Genomic DNA, 12,314 nt, shown 5'->3' on the forward strand with positions numbered 1-12,314 from the left:
GCCAACACTTGCTTACAGAGACATCACCAGCTGAACTTCACCCCCATACTGCAAAAAGAAAAGGAGTACTTGTGGCACCTTAGAGACTAACCAATTTATTTGAGCATGAGCTTTCGTGAGTTGAAGTGAGCTGTAGCTCACAAAAGCTCATGCTCAAATAAATTGGTTGGTCTCTAAGGTGCCACAAGTACTCCTTTTCTTTTTGCGAATACAGACTAACACGGCTGTTACTCTGAAACCCCCATACTGCTATCTAAAACTTTTCTTACAATTGTGAAAGGTGGAGACTAGCAATGTTATTGCTATACTTCAGATTTTGTTTTTAGCTGTTATTCGTTTTAAGGCCAGATTGGAAGCAAGGTGTAATTAGCAACATTTCAATTAAGTTTAGTTACATACAGGTAACATTCGATCAATTTACACAAACTGAATGGCAGTACAAAGGGGAACACATTCTTATATGCTACTACAGAGGAAAAAAAGATTACACTTTAAATGCAGATTCTTGAAATTTACATTAAATGACGTAATAGGTAAAGTTTTTAGAAGTTAATGCTCTTACAAACTGTATCTGGGTAAGTGGGTGAGACACAGATGGATCTGGAGCAGAGCTAACTGACCACCAAGGGGAGGAAAGTCAGGGACTTGGATGGACAGATGCTGCCAGTTTTCCGCTGGCAGATATATAGCTCGAAGTCACATCTCCACCTCCGATTTCTCGCTGACTGAATCCCCCGCAGGCCGCTGCCAGAGAATCCCTGGCGACGAGCCGTTATTCACCGGGTCAGCCCCTCAGGCGCCTGCCTGGCCCTATACCCCGCTCCTCCCGCACCATCCCCGGCTCTTGGCCGCGTCACGCTGGCTTCAGGGGCCAGTGCACGCGCGGCATCCCCCGCTGGGGATGGGATCCCGCAGCTCCACGCCCCCCAACCCTTGGAGGTAGGCCCCACCACGCACGGTTAACCGCTCCCCGTCCCAGAGACCCACTTACCGCCCAGCCCGGCGGCACCTCACACCACACACACTCTCTCGGTTCTCAGTTGGTTTCCAAGCCCCGCCGCAACGACAAGCAGCAGTGCATTTTGCGACTGCTATTGCTTGACGGCTGCCTGTCACACACCGGGGATGACCCCAGCAGGACCGCCATACTGTGGGTGGCAGCATGCGCATGCGCAATGCAGCACCCAGCAAACCCGTGCAAGAGAGGGGAGAGGGCAGCGGGCACGCGCGGGTGCAGGATAGCCGGTGGAGTGAGGATGAGCGATAGGAGCATGCGCGGTTGAACGATGGCCGGTGGGAGGAAAGGAGGACGCATGCGCTGTGTGGCAGGTGGCTGACGGGAGCCGGTGGCTGCGGCGGGACGGTTGACTTGAGCGCGTTGTGAGTGGGGCGGGGGAGCTCGGGTGCGTGGGGCAGGGGCGCAGTGACTGAGGAGGCGGCGGAGTCCGCTACCTCCTTCCCGGCAGGGGGAGCGCAGCTCTCCTCCGGGGACAGTACGCGGATGCTGCAGTCCCGCGCGGGGGCGGCGGCGGCGGCGGGGGGGGGGGGCAGTGAGCGTCCCGCCTGACCCACCCGCAAGGGGCCTGGCAGTGGGTGCCGGGGGAAGGGGGAGCAGAGGGTACTTGTAAGCAAGCTACTGGCTTGGCGGAGGGTCCTGAGCCCTGCCTCTGTGACAAATCTGCCCTGCCCAGCAGCTCATCCCTGCTGGGCGATGCCTGCTTTGGGCATCAGGGTGTGTTCGCCCAGCCGATCGGTAAAGCGACGTTTCCTTTTGCTAATTTTTAATCTGGCTCGTCTCTGGAACAGTCTTATTGCCGTGACGGGAGTGTGAGGCCTAAGAGGGGAAAACGGAATATTGCCCCTGTATGTTTGAGATAGTGGAGTACCTAGGAGTGGAAATTTTGGTGGGCCCTGACTTTTGGGTGGAGGGGCAATGACAGACTGTGCTAACTCAGCTTCTCCCCTGATGCCACGCCCTCTTCCTAGGTGTCTCCAGACACTGGGCTTCACCTGCTGAGCTGGGCACGTGCATGGGGCAGTGCAGAAAATGGCAAGGCAGAGTTGCCGGAGCATAGTTTTCTGAAGGGCGGGCGCATAGCTCCTGTCCTGGATTTCAGGTGCCTGAGTGATGCTCTGGGCTGCTGTGGCAGCACTACACCCTGACTCAGATTTGGGTGGGCTTGAATGCTACGTGGCTATGCCCCAGTGTGAGAATATTGGCAGTCACCGCTCTTCTCTAAAGTGCTCTCCCAGTTTTCTTCCAGCCACTTGTCCTGTAGAATTAGATATGCTCTGCCTTCTCATCAGAAATAAGCTCTATCTTTCTTTGTTTTGAGGTAGATGATACATAACCCAGTAAATGTGTGTTTCCAGTTATATGTATACAAATTGAAATTAAAGTAATGCATCAGTCTTGAACCCCTAGTACAGGCAATAAGAAATAGTGCTGCTATCTAGGGGTTTGTGTACGCTGGCAATTAACAGCGCTGCAACTTTCTCACTCAGGGGTGTGAAAAAAACACCCCCCTGAGCACAGCATGTTGCAGCTCTGTAAAGTGCAAGTGTAAGCAGTGCTCCAGCTCTGGGAGCCATGCCCCTCATTGAGGTGGATTTTTTAGAGCACTGGGAGAGCTCTCTCCCAGTGCTGCGACCTGATCACACAAGGCACATTAAAATGCTGCCATGACAGCACTTTAGCATTGCCAATGTAGACTAGCCCAAAGATGTTAGTCTCAGGCATTGACAAGAAGTTGATTTGTATATTTATCTACTTTTTTCTGTTCCTGAACATTCCATACCTATTACTTTTGATTAAAACCTTTGGTAAAGTTTTGGGGTATAAAGTGAAATTCGTTAAAATCTCAGGTTCTCCTGATTTGTTGGGGTAGAATCTTTTAAGACTGCACTGACCCTGGAAACTCTTTTTCAATGGACTTCATTTAAAATTAAGTATTTGGATTTTAGAGATCTAATGTGCATACCATGTATAACACAAACTTTCCAGATTAATTTGCACTATTTCACAAGGTGATAGCTGGAAGTTACTGCCAGTTAGGTGGGTAGATCAAGATGGGCCAGTGCTGTCCAAATTGCGTTGTATTTTGTACCTATTTTGGATGTTCTTGATTATTATTCCTATACAATGATTTGACCTGATGTTATCAGGGTAGGGAAGGTGAGCCATCTGCGGTCTAAGATTGCTATATAAACATGTTGAACATGGTATCTGCTCCCTTCACAATATTAAAAAATGCAAACAAACTGGGCAGTGCAATAATGTAAGGGCCATTCTTGCATGAAATTTAAGGCCCAGCTCCCATGAACATTTAGGTAAATGCTTAACTTGATACATGTGAATAGTATAACCAACTGCAACAAGACCACTCACATTCCTTCCTGATATATAAATTGCAATACAATGGTAAATAATGCCTGTAAAGATGAGTAATATTGAAAGCCATCTCTCAGACAAACACTGGAGAAAATGCACCTACCTACCAGTCAGTTGCAGGAGAAGGACCTGTTCCAATATGGGAATTTTTCTAAGAGGCCTGGAACCTTACGTATCTATGCAAATCTGCTCAGTTGTATTCTAAAAATTTGTATGTATTTGTACATAAAGGGTATTCTTTCACTCTTTGCTTTAGTAAAAGTAGGAGTGTATGTACATTGAGAAAAAGTGAGCTAGTGTAAAATTATTCTCTTGCTTTTTATATTTTTTTCTGTGTTTTTTACATTATGCTTTGCAATACACCCTGTATACAATAATACATCATATGCATTGTATGCAATGTATAATATTACAATAGCACCCAAAATATCGTATGGGCTGTACAGATACATAATATACTCCTGGGGGAATTCTGCACGCAATATTTTAAAATGTTGCATATTTTATTTGTCAAAATAACACAATATAATCAAACCAGTTTCAATTATTTTGGTAATTTATTTCAACATACCTGACAGCAAGTATGTCTGTAACAATACAGACAACAAAAAAGATTCAGGAAATGTTTTTTGACAAATAAATTCCTTACTAGGCATATTAATAAAGAACTTGAGTAATAATTCATTTAAACTACAATACAGAAACATATTTCCTGCACCCCTCAGAAGTAGTGCAAAGGCTTGTGGGAGTAAGGGGTAACAGAGGAACTGAGGGAGAAGGAAGTAATTCCTGGAAAGAAGGCTGGGAGTGAACATGGTGGGTAGTTGGATGTAGGTGAGAGAAGTATGGAACAGGTTTTTTTGCGGGGGGGGGGTTGTTAGGGAGTTGGGGAGCCTCCCCCATGCAGACCCTGGCTGACCCCTTGCCTCTCTCATTCAGTCAGGTATATCTGCCCCTGTCCCCATGTGTCCGTTCACCTCCTGTCTCCATATATCCTTGCACCCCCTCTTCCCTTTCCCCATGTGCCCCTGCACACTCACTCAGCCACCCCCTTCCCTCATCCCAATGTGGCCCTGCACCCCCACTCCCATTCAGGCCCTGCTCCAGTCTGTCCTCCCACTAGCCCTTTTGAACCTGTCTCACCCCCTGCAGCTCTATGTGCCCTGCTTTCTCTGTGCCCCCCATATTCCATGCCTCCTCACCTGGCCTTATGGGCAAGGCGCTCTGAGGAAGGCAGCCTTTTCTCCTCCCTATCCGTAGAGGTCTGCTCCTGCCTGGAGCAGCTGCCCTCTGTTTTGGCACCACAGCATCCCCTTGTGGGTGAAAGGCATAACTGCAGTACCCCTCTGGCAGAACATTTCTTTGTATTTTCTGCAGAGAAAAAAAATTCTGCTGGGGACATGAATTCTGCACATGCACAGTGGCACAGAATTCCCCCAGAAGTGATAGTAAAGGACAATCCTTGCCCAGAGTTTATAATTTAAAAGAAGACTGGTCCTAAGAAAACATAGATAGTATGTGAAGTATAACCCTTGTAACTTGTAATAAAGTTGACTGGTATAATTTTTATTCAAGTAAAAATAATATATTTATAAAAACAATGCAGTAAACCTAAATCTTTCCATAGATGCATAAAGATATCTGCTTGTTAAAGGTTCTTAAGTTTAACAGCAACAAAGGAACAGATATTGAATTATTATATATACAAGAAGAGTAGGCCCCGGTTGCATCAACAGAGCCATAGAAGAGGCTTGCAAATCTTGAATATGATAAGGGAAAAGCAAAGATATCACTTAAAAGAAGAGTGCTTCCTAATACAACCACACTGAAAGTGACTAACATATAGGGTGAAATCAAATGGTGATCATTCTTCCATCCAGGTGTAGCTCTGCCAGTAGCTTCATACATGCACTCTTGTTTGTCTAGTTAGGTAAACCACAATTATAAAACAGTCATCAATACTAAGCATTTTTGTAACTAAATCTTTTAAGAAGTGTTTTTTCTTAACAGTAGCCCCTTAATTGCTTTTGTGTGAATGTTCTTCGAAGGGTTGCTGTGCAGCTAGTAGACCACTAGAGTGCAAAACAGTGCAGAAAAAGATTTGTGCAACTGGAGTATACGGTGGCTACCAAAACTGTCTGTGTCCTGTTCCCAAAAGGACAGAGATGTTTGTATCACATGAAGGCCTACTAAGCTTTGACTGTATTCTTGGTCAATATCTGTCATGTAATTAAAACAAATAATTCTGGAAACCCAATTATGAAATCTGAGAGAATTAAAGAAAACTTTAACCCATATATTGTGTCTCTGTACTGCCACATAACATTTTCATAGTAAAAACACATTATCTTTTTCAAGTTCTGTTGCAATAGATGCAAGTATACTGTATCAGAATGACTTCTTGGAGTATATTATAGTCTTGAGTTCATCTGCGTGAACAATGACATTTGATGTTTGGAAAGCAACTAGCACTCTGTGGGTGCTACTGGAAATAAAGGATACAGACAGGTTTCAGAGTAACAGCCGTGTTAGTCTGTATTCGCAAAAAGAAAAGGAGTACTTGTGGCACCTTAGAGACTAACCAATTTATTTGAGCATAAGCTTTCGTGAGCTACAGCTTATGCTCAAATAAATTGGTTAGTCTCTAAGGTGCCACAAGTACTCCTTTTCTTTTTGCGAATACAGACTAACATGGCTGTTACTCTGAAACCTACCATACACACTGTAACCAGAGTGATCACTTAAGGTGAGCTATTACCAGCAGGAGAGCCGGGGGAGGGGGGGGACCTTTTTTTAGTGATAATCAAGGTGGGCCATTTCCAGCAGTTGACAAGAACGTCTGAGGAACGGTGGGGGTGGGGAGTAAACATGGGGAAATAATTTTACTTTGTGTAATGACCCATCCACTCCCAGTCTCTATTCAAGCCTAAGTTAATTGTGTCCAGTTTGCAAATTAATTCCAATTCAGCAGTCTCTTGTTGGAGTCTGTTTTTGAAGTTTTTTTTGTTGAAGAATTGCCACTTTTAGGTCTGTACTTGAGTGACCAGAGAGATTGACGTGTTCTCCAACTGGTTTTTGAATGTTATAATTCTTGAAGTCTGATTTGTGTCCATTTATTCTTTTACGTAGAGACTGTCCAGTTTGGCCAATGTACATGGCAGAGGGGCATTGCTGGCACATGATGGCATCTATCACATTGGTAGATGTGCAGGTGAACAAGCCTCTGATAGTGTGGCTGATGTGATTAGGCCCTATGATGGTGTCCCCTGAATAGATACGTAGACACAGTTGGCAATGGGCTTTGTTGCAAGGATAGGTTCCTGGGTTAGTGGTTCTGTTGTGTGGTGTGTGTTTGCTGGTGAATATTTGCTTCAGGTTGGGGGGGCTGTCTGTAAGCAAGGACTGGCTTGTCTCAAGATCTGTGAGAGTGATGAGTCATCCTTCAGGATAGGTTGTAGATCCTTGAGGATGCGTTGGAGAGGTGTTAGTTGGGGGCTGACGGTTATGGCTAGTGGCGTTCTGTTATTTTCTTTGTTGGGCCTGTCCTGTAGTAGGTGACTTCTGGGTACTCTTCTGGCTCTGTCAATCTCTTTCTTCACTTCAGCAGGTGGGTATTGTAGTTGTAAGAATGCTTGCTAGAGATCTTGTAGGTGTTTGTCTCTGTCTGAGGGGTTGGAGCAAATGTGGTTGTATGGTAGAGCTTGGCTGTAGACAATGGATCGTGTGGTGTGGTCTGGATGAAAGCTGGAGGCATGTATGTAGGAATAGCGGTCAGTAGGTTTCCGGGATAGGATGGTGTTTATGTGATCATCGCTCATTAGCACCGTTGTGCCCAGGAAGTGGATCTCTCGTGTGGACTGGTCCAGGCTGAGGTTGATGGTGGGATGAAAATTGTTGAAATCATGGTGGAATTCCTCAAGGGCTTCTTTTCCATGGGTCCAGATGATGAAGATGTCATCAATGTAGCGCAAGTAGAGTAGGGGCATTAGGGGACGAGAGCTGAGGAAGCGTTGTTCTAAGTCAGCCCTAAAAATGTTGGCATACTGTGGGGCCATGCGGGTACCCCTAGCAGTGCCGCTGATTTGAAGGTATACATTGTCCCCAAATGTGAAATAGTTATGGGTGAGGACAAAGTCACAAAGTTCAGCTACCAGGTTTGCTGTGACATTATGGGGGATACTGTTCCTGACGGCTTGTAGTCCATCTTTGTGTGGAATGTTGGTGTAGAGGGCTTCTACATCCATAGTGGCCAGGATGGTGTTTTCAGGAAGATCACCGATGGATTGTAGTTTCCTCAAGAAGTCAGTGGTGTCTCGAAGATAACTGGGAGTGCTAGGTAGCGTAGAGCCTGAGGAGGGAGTCTACATAGCCAGACAATCCTGCTGTCAGCGTGCCAATGCCTGAGATGATGGGGCGTCCAGGATTTCCAGGTTTATGGATCTTGGGTAGCAGATAGAATACCCCAGGTCGGGATTCCAGGGGTGTGTCTGTGCGGATTTGTTCTTGTGCTTTTTCAGGGAGTTTCTTGAGCAAATGCTGTAGTTTCTTTTGGTAACTCTCAGTGGCATCAGAGGGTAATGGCTTGTAGAAAGTGGTGTTGGAGAGCTGCCTAGCAGCCTCTTGTTCATATTCCGACGTATTCATGATGACGACAGCACCTCCTTTGTCAGCCTTTTTGATTATGATGTCAGAGTTATTTCTGAGGCTGTGGATGGCATTGTGTTCTGCACGGCTGAGATTATGGGGCAAGTGATGCTGCTTTTCCACAATTTCAGCCCGTGCACGTCAGCGGAAGCACTGTATGTAGAAGTCCAGTCTGTTGTTTCGACCTTCAGGAGGAGTCCACCCAGAATCCGTCTTTTTGTAGTCTTGGTAGGAAGTCTCTGTGGGTTAGTATGTTGTTCAAAGGTGTGTTGGAAATATTCCTTGAGTCGGACACGTTGAAAATAGGATTCTGAGGCACCACAGAACTGTATCATGTTCGTGGGGGTGGAGGGACAGAAGGAGAGGCCCCGAGATAGGACAGATTCTTCTGCTGGGCTAAGAGTATAGTTGGATAGATTAACAATATTGCTGGGTGGGTTAAGGGAACTACTGTTGTGGCCCCTTGTGGCATGTAGTAGTTTAGATAGTTTAGTGTCCTTTTTCTTTTGTAGAGAAGCAAAGTGTGTGTTGTAAATGGCTTGTCTAGTTTTTGTAAAGTCCAGCCATGAGGAAGTTTGTGTGGAAGGTTGGTTTTTTAGGAGAGTATCCATTTTTGAGAGCTCATTCTTAATCTTTCCCTGTTTGCTGTAGAGGATGTTGATCAGGTAGTTCCGCAATTTCTTTTTGAGCGTGTGGCACAAGCCGTCAGCATAGTCTGTGGTATGTATATTGTAATGGATTTTTTACCTTCAGTCCTTTTTGTATGATGTCCATCTGTTTGCATTTGGAAAGGAAGATGTCTGTCTGTCTATCTGTACAAGTTTTTTCATGAAGTTGATCGATTTCCATTCCATACAGCTAAATGCATAATAACATTCAAAAACCAGTTGGAGGACACTTCAGTCTCTCTGGTCACTCGATTACAGACCTAAAAGTTGCAGTTCTTCAACAAAAAAACTTCAAAAACAGACTCCAACAAGAGACCGCTGAATTGGAATTAATTTGCAAACTGGATACAATTAACTTAGACTTGAATAGAGACTGGAAGTGGATGGGTCATTACACAAAGTAAAACTATTTCCCCATGTTTATTCCCCTCCCCCACCGTTCCTCAGACGTTCTTGTCAATTGCTGGAAATGGCCCACCTTGATTATCACTACAAAAGCTTCCCCCCCCTTCCCCCCCCGCTCTCCTGCTGGTAATATGACAGGTTTCAGAGTAACAGCCGTGTTAGTCTGTATTCGCAAAAAGACAAGGAGTACTTGTGGCACCTTAGAGCCTAACCAATTTATTTGAGCATAAACTTTCGTGAGCTACAGCTCACTTCATCGGACGCATACTGTGGAAAATACAGAAGATGTTTTTATACACACCGACCATGAAAAAATGGATGTTTATCACTACAAAAGGTTTTCTCTCCCCCCACCCCACTCTCCTGCTGGTAACAGCTTATCTAAAGTGATCACTCTCCTTACAATGTGTATGATATTTGTGCTGGAAATGGCCCACCTTGATTATCATACACATTGTAAGGAGAGTGATCACTTTAGATAAGCTGTTACCAGCAGGAGAGTGGGGTGGGGGGAGAGAAAACCTTTTGTAGTGATAAACATCCATTTTTTCATGGTCGGTGTGTATAAAAACATCTTCTGTATTTTCCACAGTATGCGTCCGATGAAGTGAGCTGTAGCTCACGAAAGCTTATGTTCAAATAAATTGGTTTGTCTGTATGGTGCCACAAGTACTCCTTTTCTTTTTGCTGGTAATAGCTCACCTTAAGTGATCACTCTCGTTACAGTGTGTATGGTAACACCCATTGTTTCATGTTCTGTATGTATATAAATCTCCCCACTGCATTTTCAACTGAATGCATCTGATGAAGTGAGTTGTAGCTCACAAAAGCTTATGCTCAAATAAATTTGTTAGTCTCTAAGGTGCCACAAGTACTCCTTTTCTTAAAGGATACAGGATACTGACTGTAACAGTGCATATAGAGCTGAGACTGTACCCAGCTCTATTCCCATCTTGATAAGGGGAGTTTACACAACCAGTTTGATTATTAATTGATTATTAATTAGTTGATTATTAAAGGCAGAATTCTAACCTCAAATGCGCATCTTGAACATTCAGTACTCTGTTTATAAGTACAGTAATGGATTTTTCAAGATTAGCTGTGGAGGGCACAAGAGAAGTTTCCATTCCCAAATGTCTGTCTTTATTAGTCCATGTACAGTTTGTAGAAAAGCAATTTGTATACTGTTCATCCTTAAAGTACCTCTTGTTCTTGAGAAGTGCATCATTGACTTCTCAGGTGAAAGTGGAAATGTTAATGACTGAGTCCTACAGTGTGGATTAGTAAAGATACAGTTTACTATTTCTATTTCTCTCTTTTTAATTACAGTAGTTGCATGTCTTGTTTGAACATCTTACATCAGTTTTGTACATATAGTATGTTAAACCTGAGAACTAAAATTGCTCTTGGAAATTATCTGAGATACAGACTGTGTGATAGATGCTTTCATTTTTAAGATGTGCATGTAGAGTGATATCCTGAAATATTTCTGCTGTTAAAGGTTCTTGCCCCCCAAAATTTCTGTATCTGCTGTTTTTCAGACTGGCAGAAGTAAATATGAGGCGATCAGCAGCTCCAAGTCAACGTCTAGGGAATTCAGCTAAAAAGCCAAGGTTTATACCCCCAGGAAAAAATAACACAATCTGTCTGAAGAAAGAAAATGAACAGCTGGTTCCAGAAATTAAGTTGACTGAGGTAAAAAGAAAAATGGGATGGGGAAACATTTAGCTATGCAGCACCACAACTAAAATATGCCAACAGTAATTAATTCTTACTCATGCAAGTAGTCGTAATGGGTCAGATTCTGACCTTAACTCATGCTGAATTGCACCTTATTCCTCAAGTAGTCCCATTACTACTCGAAATTCACCATTGAAGTAAAAGTGCTACCTATGAGTAAAAAGTATCAGAATTCAGCATATATACAAGTCTTACTGTAGCCAACGCGTGGATTGCAGGGTTGGCCTATACGTCACTGGGTTACTGAGAGACTGGACTGTAAAATGTTTTGAATGTCCTGGCAAAAGCATTTCAGAAAAGAAGGTCCTTTCTTAAGATGGATAATTCAAAAATGTCAATACACTGAGTCACAGTGTGGCTACAAGACAGCAAAGCCTCTGATATAGAAAAAAATTCAGTATGTCCTCATTTTAGTATATCTTTAATTTTAAGGCTTCTGTTGAATAGAAGTCATAAGTAGAAGTTGCTGCTTTTGTGGATGGCCATTTATATTAAAAGCACATTTATTTATTTTCATGTATCCATGTGTATACACACAAATATACATAGTAGAGGCTTGATTTTTCCTTATGTATGAATAGTACCTTACTTCTCAGCAGGTACCACTGAAAATCTATGGGACTATTCAGCGTAAATAAAGGGTGGCAGAATTTGGACTAGAGTAACTTGCAAACTTAGAGAAGGAATGATTAATCCTGACCTGTATAACCAAACTTCAAAATTGCATAGAGCTACTAAAGTTTGGATGTGGGTAGTACCTAATTATTGTCTTAAATTGGCAACAGGAGAAATTTAGATTTTAATATTTTTGTATAGTCTGAACTGGTATTTTCTGTAATACATTTAAATATGGAAAAGAACTATATATCTTTCAAGGATGTACTCATCTGGAGTACTGTGTCCAGTTTTGGGCCCCACACTACAAGAAGGATGTGGAAAAATTGGAAAGAGTCCAGCGGAGGGCAACAAAAATGATTATAGGGGACTGGAACACATGACTTATGAGGAGAGGCTGAGGGAACTGGGATTGTTTCTTCTTCAGAAGAGAAGAATGAAGGGGGAATTGATAGCTGATTTCAACTACCTGAAAGGGGGTTCCAAAGAGGATGGATCTAGACTGTTCTCAGTGGTGGCAGATGACAGAACAAGAAGTAATGGTCTCAAGTTGCTGTAGGGGAGGTTTAGGTTGGATATTAGGAAAAACTTTTTCACTAGGTGAGTGGTGAAGCACTGGAATGGGTTACCGAGGGAGCTGGTGGAATCTCCTTTCTTTGAGGTTTTTAAGGTCAGGCTTGACAAAGCCCTGGCTGGGATGATTTAGTTGGGAATTGGTCCTGCTTTGAGCAAGGGGTTGGACTAGATGACCGCCTGAGATCCCTTCCAACCCTAATATTTTTTGATTCTATTAAAGGCAGATTTTTCACTTTTGCATTAAGGGTAGGGAAAATGCTACCCTGAATTTCTGT

At 43.6% G+C, this 12,314-nt stretch overlaps 2 protein-coding genes across 5 annotated transcripts in view; one reads left to right on the forward strand and one right to left on the reverse strand.

The window, feature by feature from the left end:
- The window catches only part of LOC140906506 (RING finger protein 151-like), a 33,689-nt gene extending 32,509 nt beyond the window's left edge, over window positions 1-1,180 (reverse strand). For all 3 annotated transcript variants that reach the window (XM_073330567.1, XM_073330565.1, XM_073330568.1), the window contains exon 1: window positions 992-1,180. The gene's annotated coding sequence lies outside the window, so the exon portion shown is untranslated. The remainder of the gene's footprint in view (window positions 1-991) is intronic.
- The window catches only part of RAD54B (RAD54 homolog B), a 122,651-nt gene continuing 111,501 nt past the window's right edge, over window positions 1,165-12,314 (forward strand). Inside the window, exons 1-2 of one of the 2 annotated variants that reach the window (XM_073330562.1) lie at window positions 1,165-1,329; window positions 10,650-10,803. In XM_073330562.1, the coding sequence (XP_073186663.1) occupies window positions 10,666-10,803 (138 nt within the window). In that variant the 5' untranslated portion in view covers window positions 1,165-1,329; window positions 10,650-10,665. Of the gene's footprint in view, window positions 1,381-10,649; window positions 10,804-12,314 lie in introns of both variants that reach the window. The other variant, XM_073330560.1, reaches the window with a different exon arrangement.

This window comes from Lepidochelys kempii, chromosome 2 (genome assembly GCF_965140265.1).
Source record: "Lepidochelys kempii isolate rLepKem1 chromosome 2, rLepKem1.hap2, whole genome shotgun sequence".
Lineage (NCBI taxonomy): Eukaryota > Metazoa > Chordata > Testudines > Cheloniidae > Lepidochelys > Lepidochelys kempii.